Raw genomic sequence first — 10902 nt, forward strand, 5'->3', positions numbered from 1 at the left:
CCAGGAGCCAGACAGGAAACAGCCTCAGGAAAGACAGCGTCCCAGCCCCGGCCCCCGCCCCCCGGGTCACGGTTACAGGCGACGACACGGGGGGGGGTCAAGAAAGCGAGAGTGCAGATATTTGTGCTTCGCTCCGCCCCCCCCACCCCTCCGGGGCACGCCCACCGTGGATTTACCCGTGCTCCCAGGGTTTTCCTCTCAAATCAGCGCCCCACCCTCGGGGCTCATTTGTCCACGGCAGGTCGAGCGCCCCGGAGGCCCCCCAACACTCGCCCCCCAACACTCACAAGCGTGGGACGCCGTGCGTGCGTGCGCCGCGGGGATCCTGCCCGCGCAGCCCTCCAAACCCCGGGGCGTCCTCCACCCCCCCCGTTCTCCCGCTCCCCCTCCCCGCTCCCAAGTGCAACCCCAAGAAGCAGTTCGGGGAGGGGGGTGGGCAGCTCCCGGGATCCGGGCCTCCAGTCCGCGCGGCCAGGTCGGAGCGGGCTTTGTGCGTGCAGGGCGCATTTACACGCGCAGCGGGACGGCCCTTGGTGGTCGGATGTTTCTGTCTGCTTCCGGGGTGCCTGCTGGACTCGAGGCTGTCCCGAGGGGTTCCCCAGGCCACTAGCCTGACACGCGCGTTCCGGGGCCGGACGCGCGGCGTCCGCGCAGGTCGGGGCGGGCCCCGGGGCTCCGCGTCCCTCCCCCTGCGCCAAACTTTCTCCAACTTCGCAGCGCGCTCCCACCGCGGCGCGGCCCCGCCCCCTCGTGAATTATTCATCAGGGAGCGGGCCAATCAGCGTGCTCGCCTCACGCTCTCTCTTCTCTCTTAGTGTCCCCCCTCCCACCCCTGCCAGGACAGGGCTGGGCGAGGGGGGGGGGCTTGCCCCAACTCCGCCCCCGCGCCCCTCCCTCCCCGGCCCGCCCGCCCCTCCCTCTCCGGCCCCGCGCCGCCCCCTCCCTCCCTCCGGGTCCGGGCCGGCGCGGCTCCCACCGTCCTCGCCCGCGCGGAGAGCTCCCGGCCCGGCGGCGCGAGCTGAGCCGCTGTAGAGAGAGTAGGGGGAAGATCGCGAGCGGACGGCCCACCCCGGCCAGCCTGGGCGGGACCCCCAAACTCCAGCCGCAACTCTCTCTCTCTCTCTCTTTCCCTCTCCCCCCCCACACCCCTCGCGCGCCCGCCCAGCGCCTCTCGCCACCGCCGGGGACGCCCCGCACACGGCCTCCCGCGCGCGCGGCGGGGACGCGGGGCCACACCTGGGCGCCGCCGCCCGGTGCCCGGAGCCTCCGCATGGGCCGCCGCTGACCGAGGGCCCCGACGGAGAGGCCCCGGTGCGTCGTCGGCGCCCACCCGCCCAGGGGAGGGTCAGACCTGGGGGGGCTAGGGCCCCCCAAACTCGGATCGGATCCAGCGCGATCGAGGAGGCGCCATGGAGCTGCGGGCGCTGCTCTGCTGGGCTTCGCTGGCTGCCGCTTTAGAAGGTGAGTTTCCCCGGCGGCACCCCGCCGTTCCTGGAACTCCCTCTCCCCCCCCCCTAACAAAAGTTGAGCCTGGGAGCGGAGGATCCGACCTGTTCTTTATCTGTCTCCCCGCACCCCGACCCCCCAACACCGCGCACCGACTGTGCGAGGCGGAGGGGGCGGGGAGAGGCGGCCGCCGGGGAGTGGAGTTTTCTTTTGTTTGGGAAAAGAGCTGGAGTCGGGCCCCGACCCGGGACTTTCCTGTACCCCTGCACCCCACATTCTCAACCCCTCGTGCCGGACGCCCGTGGCAGCCTTTCCTTCCTTCCCCACCTCGGGGGTCCAAGATGACCCCCAAAGTTTCCGTCCGACTTCTCACTTCGGGCTAAACGGGAGGAGGGAAGGACGCTTCCAGACCTGCAGCTGCAGCCCGGGCACAACTTCGTGCTAGGCCCGATCACCGACCCCCCCCCCCCCGTGAATTCCCCAGCATCCCCACCTGGGTTTGCACCCCTCGGAATGCCCCTCCCCTCCTGCAGCCCCACTCCACACGCCCCGAAAGGCTCCTCAGGCCATTTCCCCTTCTGCAGGCAAGCCTCTCCCCTGGTTTCCCCAGGCTGTACCCCAACTTTTTAAAAATGCCACCTAGACCCCAGCTCTGTCCACATCCATGACTTTTCTCCCGCCTGACAAACCAGCACAAAGTGTTCATCCATGTCCTCGGGTCACCCCTAACTTTGCACAACTACCACATCTTAGTCACCCCAAGTTTCTATATTTCCTTTTTTCTTTCTTTCTTTTTTCTTCTTTCTGTTTTCCAAGATCTTTGAGTCTTTCTTCTGTCGCCATGCCCCAGAGGAGCAGCCAAGAGTCCAATCAACCACTCTGCTTTGCGGTCCCTAATCTCCTTTCAATGAGCTGTTCCCCCCACCCCCCAGACTCCCCAGTTCTCTTCACTGCTTAGAATCAAACGGGTCTCTGGGGAGTGGGCTTTGGTGTGTGTGTAAGGGGGGGGGTTGCTGCTGACCAGGAGAAATCAAAGGCAATTGGAAGACTTCTCTCCCTGGCTGGGCAGAGCCGCTCTGGACTAGGGATCAAAGGCCGAGTATTTGGAGGGAGTTTTGGGAGCCTGGGGCCAAGGGAAGAGGAAAGCTCGGGGCAGAAAAATCTCGGGGACAAAGTGTACTGGGGAGGAGGAGGGGAGAGAAAGGTGTAAAGAGGAAATTGCTCATTCTTGTGTGCTTTCCAAGCCCTAATCCTCCCTTAGCTTTATGGATTCTTTTACCTCCAGCCGCTCTCACCTCCCATTTTCCCGATGGGAAGGCTGAGGCTTAGAAACGTTCAGTTTATCCAAAACTCTCCAGAAGGTGGTGGAAGACATACATCAGAGGAGGGGAGAGGTAGTGACAGAAAGGCAAATGGAAGTGGGACAGAGAGCTGGGGAGAAAGAGGTGAGCGAGGCTTGTGAACGGCCGCGTCAAAGGGATGGTGGAGGCTGGAGGAAGAGAGAGTGAGGCCATGCCCGGCCCCGAGTGTGGAGGACACTGTTGTAAATTGGAGACAGGAAAACGCCATCCATTCTTGAACAATGGAGGGTGGAGACCACAGCCTCGATTCTCCCCCTTCCCAGCACTCCAGGCATCCTGTCCCAAAGTGCTGGGCGGCTGCTTCACCCACAGGGAACCCTGGGCCTCACGGTGGGCCCCCTAGGTTTTTTTCCTGCACCAAATCCCCCAGTGCACCGGTCCCTAGGAAGAGGCTGCCACACCCACGGCGGGGGTGGGGGGTGGGGGGGGCTTAGCTTCTCCCCTGCCACCCCCGAGGGGTAGGGGTGGAGGAGCGGACTCCAGGTGTGCAGTTGGGTCCCTTACCAGCCTCCTCCCAAGCAGGTCTCTGCCTCCTGCCCCTCCCCATGGTGCCCTGGCCTCGAGGGGGGGGGCCTCTGCCACTGCCAAGGGGCATTCCTGCAATTTTTCCTAATCCCTTTCTGCCAGAATCCTGGTCCCCCCTCCCCCTTCTTCCCCCTCTTCTCTCTCCCCCCCCCACCCCCCCAGATGCTAGAGCCCAGCCAGGTGTGTTCACACTTCCCCTATGCCTTCTCCGAAAATCTCTTCCCCGGTTCCTCCTCATAACCGAATCCAGATGTGGGGCCTCTCTGCTGGGGCAGGGCGGGAACCCCAGAGTCCTGGTCCCGGCCTCCAGCATTTCCTCCTTGCAGGCTGGCAGTGCCCCAGGGGGAGGGGCTGTGCCTCAGGTGCCCGTCGTCTCTCTGGTGGGAAGGACGGGAACCTTTGGTGTGAAAAGGGGTGGCAACCAGGAGGAGGAGGAGGAGTGGGGGTGGGGCAGCAGAGTGGAGGGCTGCGAGGAAGGGGACAGCCCGGGCGGCGGGAATGCTCTCTGCCCCAGGGGCGGTTGAGGTAAGGATGGGGCTCTTTTCTCCCCAATTTGCTTCCCTCCCTTCTTCCCTCCCTCCCTTCTTCCCCTCCTCCTCCAGGGCCCAGCCTCTCTGGAAGGCCCAGGTCTGGGCGACCTGAGGCAGTCCAGTACCTGCCAGCTGTTGAAGGTGGGGCTGGCACTCCAAACAAGAGGCCTGCTGGAGAGGGGGTGCCGAGGGCAGGGCTCCCCCTCCCCCCCTCCAGTCCCCTGACTCCAGCTCGCAGCCGCGGAGCTGGGCCTGCAGGGAAGGTTGAGGCTCACTCACCTCTTTGTCTCTTAGAAACTCTGCTGAACACAAAACTGGAAACTGCAGATCTGAAGTGGGCGACATTCCCTCAGGTGGAAGGGCAGGTAAGAGCTGGGGGGCTGCTGTGTCTCTGGATGGGGTGTCCTGAGCACCTGGTATCCCCAAACCGCTCCTCAGACTTCCTCCCCTCCCCTCCCTTCCTTTCTTCCTTTCTTCCTCTCTCTCTCTCTCTCTCTCTTTCTCTCCCTCTCTCCCTCCCTCCCTCCCTCCTTTCCTTCCTTTCTCCCTCGCTTCCTTCCTTTCATTTGTACCAGTACTGGGGCTTGAACTCAGGAATTGGGTGTTCTCTCTTAGCCTTTTGACTTTCGATTGGTGCTCTACCACTTGAACCACAGCTCCACTTCTCTTTTCCTTTTTTGGGGGGGGGTCTAGTCATGGGGCCTGAACTCTGGGCCTGGGCGCTGTCCCTCAGCTCTTCAGCCAAGGCTAGTGCTCTACCACTTGAGCCACAGTGTCACTTCTGGCTTTTTTTCTTTTTGCTTATGTGGTGCTGAGGAATCGAACCCAGGGCCTCAGGCATGAAAGGCAAGCGCTCTACCACTGAGCCACGTTCCCAGCCCTCCTTTTTTTTTGCCAGTCCTGGGCTTGTACTCAGGGCCTGGACATTGTTCATGAGCCACTCTGTGCTCAAGGTTAGCATTCTACTACTTGCACCACTTCTGGCTTTCTCTGTTTATATGGTACTGAGGGATTGAACCCAGGGCCTCGTGGATGCTAGGCAAGCGCTCTACCATCAAGCCACCTTCCCAGCCCACAGCTCCACTTTCTGCTGCTTAATTAGAGATAAGAGGCTCATGGACTTTTCTACCAGGGTAGACTTTGAACATCGATTCTCTGATCTCAGCCAGGGAGACAGACCTGAGAGTCACAGAACCTGTCTGACTCTGCCCCCCTCTCTCGGTGCAGTGGGAAGAGCTGAGCGGCCTGGACGAGGAGCAGCACAGTGTGCGCACGTACGAGGTGTGTGACATGCAGCGCGCCCCTGGCCAGGCGCACTGGCTGCGCACGGGCTGGGTACCCCGGCGCGGTGCCGTGCATGTCTACGCCACGCTGCGCTTCACCATGCTTGAGTGCCTGTCCCTGCCCCGGGCCGGTCGGTCCTGCAAGGAGACCTTCACCGTCTTCTACTACGAGAGTGAGGCAGACACGGCCACAGCACACACGCCAGCCTGGATGGAGAACCCCTACATCAAGGTACCCAGCACCCATCAGGGACGCGCTCCGGGGTGGGTGCCTTCTCTTCCAGCTCCACCTCCCAGATGCTGCCCGGGTAGCCCTGGCTGATTCCACTTTTCGGAGTCCTCATTTTTCTCTGTCTTCCTGTCTCCCTCTGGCTGATACCTTTCTTTTTTTGGTTCCAGTCCTAGGGCTTGAACTCAGGGCCTGGGCACTGTTTGTGAGCTTTTTGCTCAAGGCTGGTGCTCTAGCACTCTAAACCACAGCTCCACTTCTGTGTTTTTTTGTTGTTGTTGTTGTTTTTTAATTTTTTTATTTGGTGCTCACATGGAGATAAGAGTCACCAACTTTCCTGCTCGGATAATTTCCAACTTCAGCCCTCCGATCTCAGCCTCCTGCATAGTTGGGATTACAGGCATGAGCTACAGCACTTGTCTTGCTTGTTTGTCACATCTTTGTTTGTTTGTTTGTTTTGTTGTTTTTTGGGTCCGGTCATGGGGCTTGAACTCTGGGCCTGGGCGCTGTCCCTCAGCTCTTCAGCTCAAGGCTAGCGCTCTACCACTTGAGCCACAGCGCCACTTCTGGCTCTTTTCTTTTTGCTTCTGTGGTGCTGAGGAATCGAACCCAGGGTCTCAGCGATCTTCCCAGCCCCGCATCTTTGTGACTCTGTGACTCATCCCTCTCTTTCTCCTTCGCTCTGGGAAGAGGATCTGGCATTTTCTGGGTGTAGAGAAGAGCAGGGGGCTGGGAGGGGACCAGAATGAAGGCTGGATCATGTACTGGAGGTGCTCAGTAAGGATTAATTGGACAGCTTTGGTGGTTGCAGGAAAGTTATTGGGGGTAAAATGCAGTGGAAAGTTCTGGAACAAATGAAGGGAGCCTGTAGAGGGGGGAGTTGGGACAAAGAAAATCCACTGCTCCTGAGAGAAGCGGACAGGGCCGGTGAGTCGTCCTCTCCCCGTCTCCTGCCAGGTGGACACAGTGGCTGCTGAGCACCTGACTCGGAAGCGCCCAGGGGCCGAGGCCACAGGCAAGGTGAACGTGAAGACGCTGCGGCTGGGGCCGCTCAGCAAGGCGGGCTTCTACCTGGCCTTCCAGGACCAGGGCGCCTGCATGGCGCTGCTGTCCCTCCACCTCTTCTACAAGAAGTGCTCCGAGAAGACCATGAACCTCACCCGCTTCCCAGAAACCGTGCCCCGCGAGCTGGTGGTGCCCGTGGCGGGTAGCTGTGTGGCCAATGCGCTCCCCGCACCCGGCCCCAGCCCCAGCCTCTACTGCCGGGAAGATGGCCAGTGGGCAGAGCAGCCCGTCACCGGCTGCTGGTGTGTGCCTGGGTTCGAGGCCACGGAAGGGAACAAAAAATGCAGAGGTGAGGGCTTAATTTCTTTTCCTTTGGTTTCGTGCCGGTGGTGGGACTCGAACTCAGGGCCTGAGGTTTTTCTATCAAAACTGGTGCTCTCCCATTACAGCCACAGCTCCACTTCTTGCTTTTTAGTGGTTAGTTGAAGATGAGTCTTCCAGACTTTCCTGCTTGGGCTGGCTTTGAACTGTGATCCTCACATCTCAGCCTCCTGAGTGGCTAGGATGACAGGCGTGAGCCACCCGTGCCTGGCTTCATTATGACTTTAATACTATCAGAGTGGATGAGATTTGCCACTGTATTTTGTGTGTGTGGTGTGTATGTGTATGTGTGTGGGGGGGTGTATTTCTTTTTTATTGCTATTATAAAGGTGATATACAGAGGGAGTCACAGTTATGGAAGTCAGGTAAAGAGTACATTTCTTTTTGGACAATGTCACCCTTACCTTGCTCTCTCCCAGTTTTTCCCTCCCATCCCCACCTACAAGTTATATAGTTCATTTTCAACAGTGTCCAGTGCGTACCACTGCTGCGTTGGTTCACTCTGTCCCTCATTTCTGTGCCTCTTACTTACCCTCCCAGAGACAGATAAACACACAAGATAGAAAAAAAAAACCAGCAAAGAAGAAGGAAAAAAAACCTCATTTCCGTGTGTGTGTGTGTGTGTGTGTGTGTGTATACTTTTTTTTTTTTGTCGTGGAGATTGAACTCTGGGCCTGGGCGCTGTCCCTCAGCTCTTCATTTCAAAGTGAGCACTCTATCTACTTGAGCCACAGCACCACTTCTGCTTTTCTGAGTGGTTTATTGGAAGTAAGAGTCTCACAGACTGGCTTTGAACCATGATCCTCAGATCTCAGCCTCCTGAGTAGCTAGAATTACAGGCATGAGCCACTGGCACCCTGCTTGTATATTTTTGTTGTTGCCTTCTGAATTCATGTGGTTTTGAATTGTTCCAGACAGGGTCTCACCACGTAGCCCAAGCTGGCTTCTCAGCCTCTGGAATGCTGGGACTATAGGAGTGTACCACTCTGCCCAGCTTGTATCTGCCCCTGTTTACAGGGACACACATGGTGCTATATTATCAATGTATAGATTTCTTTTTAACACTTACAATTGTGTTGATATTTATTTGATTTTGTTGGGAAGCCTACATACTTTGTGGTATACATTTAAAATTATTATTCTAATCAGAAGTCTGGGTGCTTCCTTAGACTATGAAAGTCAGATAGAAAATACCCCTGGGGTGCTGGTGGCTCATGTCTGTAGCTACTGAGATCTGAGGATTGCGGTTCAAAGCCAGTCCAGTCAGGGAAGTCCATGAGACTCTCATCTCTAATAAAAAACCACCAGAAAACCAGAAGTGGTGTTGTGGCTTAAGTGGTAGAGCGCTCTCTTTGAGCTGAAGAGCTCAGGGACAGCACCCAGGCCCAGAATTCAAGTCCCACGACCGACAAAAAGAAAAAATACCTTCCATGGTTAAAGGGTCTGTCCTCTCTCCCCCACCCCCCCTTAGTTTTTGTTTTTCAATATTGAGATTTGGACCCAGAGCCTGTTATTGGTTGGCTTGCTAGGCAGGCAGGCACTCTACCATTTAAGTAACATTTGTAGCTCAACTTGTTGCTGTTTAATTTGGAAACAGAATTTCAAAGACTTCTGTTCTGGGCTGTGAATCCTCAGATTGACCTTCTGAGTAGCTAGGATTACAGGTGTGCGCCACTGGCACCAGCTGCCCACAGATGTTTCTCAGATCCTTCCATGCCATTTGAACTGTGATCCTCAGATCTCAGCCTCTGTTTCATCTTACCACTGCATGCAACCTGGATGGTGTGTGTGTGTGTGTGTGTGTGTGTGTGTGTGTGTGTGTGTGTGTGTGGACTGGGACTTGAACCCAGGGCCTCACAAATTCACTTGGGTTTTTCCACTCAAAGCTGGCTCTCTACCATTTGAGCCACAGCTCTACTTCTGGCCATTTTTGCTGGTTAATTGGAGTTAAGAGGCTGGAGGGTTTTTCTGCCAGGGCTGGCTTCATGGCTTTGATCTCAGATCCTCCGATCTCAGCCTCCTGAGTGGCTGAGGTTACAGGTGTGAGCTATGTCGTCCTGCCCAGCTTCTGTGGTTTGGGGTTTGGATGCCCGAGTGTGCGTGCACATTCTCACCCATCCTCTCCCTCAGCCTGTGGCCAGGGCACCTTCAAGCCCCAGTCAGGAGAGGGGTCCTGCCAGCCGTGCCCAGCCAACAGCCACACGAACACCATCGGATCGCCCTTCTGCCAGTGCCGGAATGGCTACTACCGGACCCGCGCCGACGAGCGCAGCGCCCCCTGCACCAGTGAGTGGCAGCGCCCAGAGCCTGGGAGCGGGGATTCCCGGGGTGGAGCCCGCACAGCCCTCACCCCTCCCGAGCCCCGCACCCTCGGGCTGACCCCCGCTTCCCGCAGCCCCGCCCTCGGCGCCCCGGAGCGTGGTCCCGCACCTGAACGGCTCCCACCTGCGCCTGGAGTGGAGCGCGCCCCTGGAGTCAGGGGGCCGCGACGACCTCACCTACGCCCTGCGCTGCCACGAGTGCCGCCCTGGGGGCTCCTGCCTGCCCTGCGGGGGCGACCTAACCTTCGACCCCGGCCCCCGGAACCTCCAGGAGCCCTGGGTGGCAGTTCGAGGGCTGCGCCCCGATTTCACCTACACCTTCGAGGTCTCCGCCGTGAACGGCGTGTCTTCCTTAGCCTCAGGGCCTGTGCCATTTGAGGCCGTCAATGTCACCACGGACCGCGAGGGTGAGGCTGGGGGTGGGGGTGAGGGGGGGCTGGGGATGAGGCTGGGGGTGTCCTTAGAAGGAGCAGTGGACGAGTTCTGCGGCTGGTTCTGGGGCGGGGCTCGTGTAATCCTGGCCTTGGCCCCACCCCTGAGGGTGTGGCTAAGGCATCGGGGGCGTGGCCAAGGTGGCGGGGGCGTGGCTCCGGTGATAGGACATTGGCTTGCTCCAACAGTAGGGGCGTGGCCCAAATAGCTGCCTAGCAAAGCCCAAGTTACTGAGTTCAGTCCTCGATCCACCAAGAGGTAGGGGGTGTTAGGTAAATTCAATAGGTTGAATTAGGTAGCTGATACAGAGAACACCACGTGAAGAGAAGTTTATTGTATTGCCGAGCTGCTCCCCTCCCCCCTGGTGGAGAAGTGCATGGTCGTGCGGCTGGGGGCTGGGGGGCTGTCTTGCCCAGCCTTAACGAGGGAAGAGGTTGGGAGAAGGTGTGGTCAAGTAAAGGAAGGCTTGGCACCACCAGGTGCAAATGTGGCCTCAGTGCCTGGGACCCTCCCAGGGTGGGATGAGAGGTGTGGGGGGGAGGAGGCGTCCAGGATGTGACAGAGGAGGGGAAGGTGACTACCGTTTAGCTAGGTGACACAGGTCTTGGGCAGAGACTTAGCCAAGAGAAGGGAGGAGTCTGCCTCACTTTCCCAGAGTGAACTTTACAAAGGGAGCAAATAAAAGAGCCTCTGGAAGCTGGGTGGGGGCCGGCAGTGGCTCACCCCTGTAATGCTAGCTACTCAGGAGGCTGAGATCTGAGGATCACAGTTCACAGCCAGCCAGGGGCAGGAAACTCCATGAGACTCTTATCTCCAATAAACCACTCGGAAACCGGAAGTGGCGCTGTGGCTCAAGCGGTAGAGTGCTCGCCTTGAGCTGAAGAGCTGAGGGACAGTGCCCAGGCTCAGAGTTCAAGCACCATGACCGACAAAAAAAAAAAAAAGGAGCCTCTGGTCTGGATAGACTGAGAATTTGAAAGAAAAAGGCCAGCACTGGGAAGTGGAGTCCATCCACAGAAAGAGTGGAGGGCCAAGAAACAAACATAAGTGTGTTGGTTAAAGGACATGATGGCCCAGGGGCAGAGTCCCAAGATGTTGGGCCACAGATGATTCATGCCTATCATCCTAGCTACTGAGGAGGCTGTGATATGGAGGATCACAGTTCAAAGCTAGCCCAGGCAGAAAAGTCTGTGATACTCCATCTCACAGCTCAAGTGGTCAAGCTCCAGGAGCAAGTAGAAGGCCCTGATTTCAAGCCTTGGTCCAACCAAAAAATAAAAGAGTTGGGGAAAGTAAAGACTAAGACAGAGCGGCAAGTCCCTGCATGTCTTTGTCTTTCTTTTTTTTTGGGGGGGGGGTTCAGTCGTGGGCCTGGGCACTGTCCCTCAG

At 58.2% G+C, this 10902-nt stretch overlaps 1 protein-coding gene across 1 annotated transcript in view; it reads left to right on the forward strand.

Annotated features, from left to right (window-relative positions):
• Positions 1 to 1324: 1324 nt before the first annotated feature.
• Ephb4 (EPH receptor B4) overlaps positions 1325 to 10902 on the forward strand; it is a 23246-nt gene continuing 13668 nt past the window's right edge. Inside the window, exons 1-6 of the mRNA XM_013031713.1 lie at positions 1325 to 1461; positions 4157 to 4227; positions 5090 to 5377; positions 6332 to 6728; positions 8891 to 9046; positions 9156 to 9488. Coding sequence (XP_012887167.1) covers positions 1410 to 1461; positions 4157 to 4227; positions 5090 to 5377; positions 6332 to 6728; positions 8891 to 9046; positions 9156 to 9488 — 1297 coding nt within the window. The 5' untranslated portion in view covers positions 1325 to 1409. The remainder of the gene's footprint in view (positions 1462 to 4156; positions 4228 to 5089; positions 5378 to 6331; positions 6729 to 8890; positions 9047 to 9155; positions 9489 to 10902) is intronic.

Source organism: Dipodomys ordii, unplaced genomic scaffold (genome assembly GCF_000151885.1).
Source record: "Dipodomys ordii isolate 6190 unplaced genomic scaffold, Dord_2.0 Scaffold143, whole genome shotgun sequence".
NCBI classification, from domain to species: Eukaryota; Metazoa; Chordata; class Mammalia; order Rodentia; family Heteromyidae; genus Dipodomys; species Dipodomys ordii.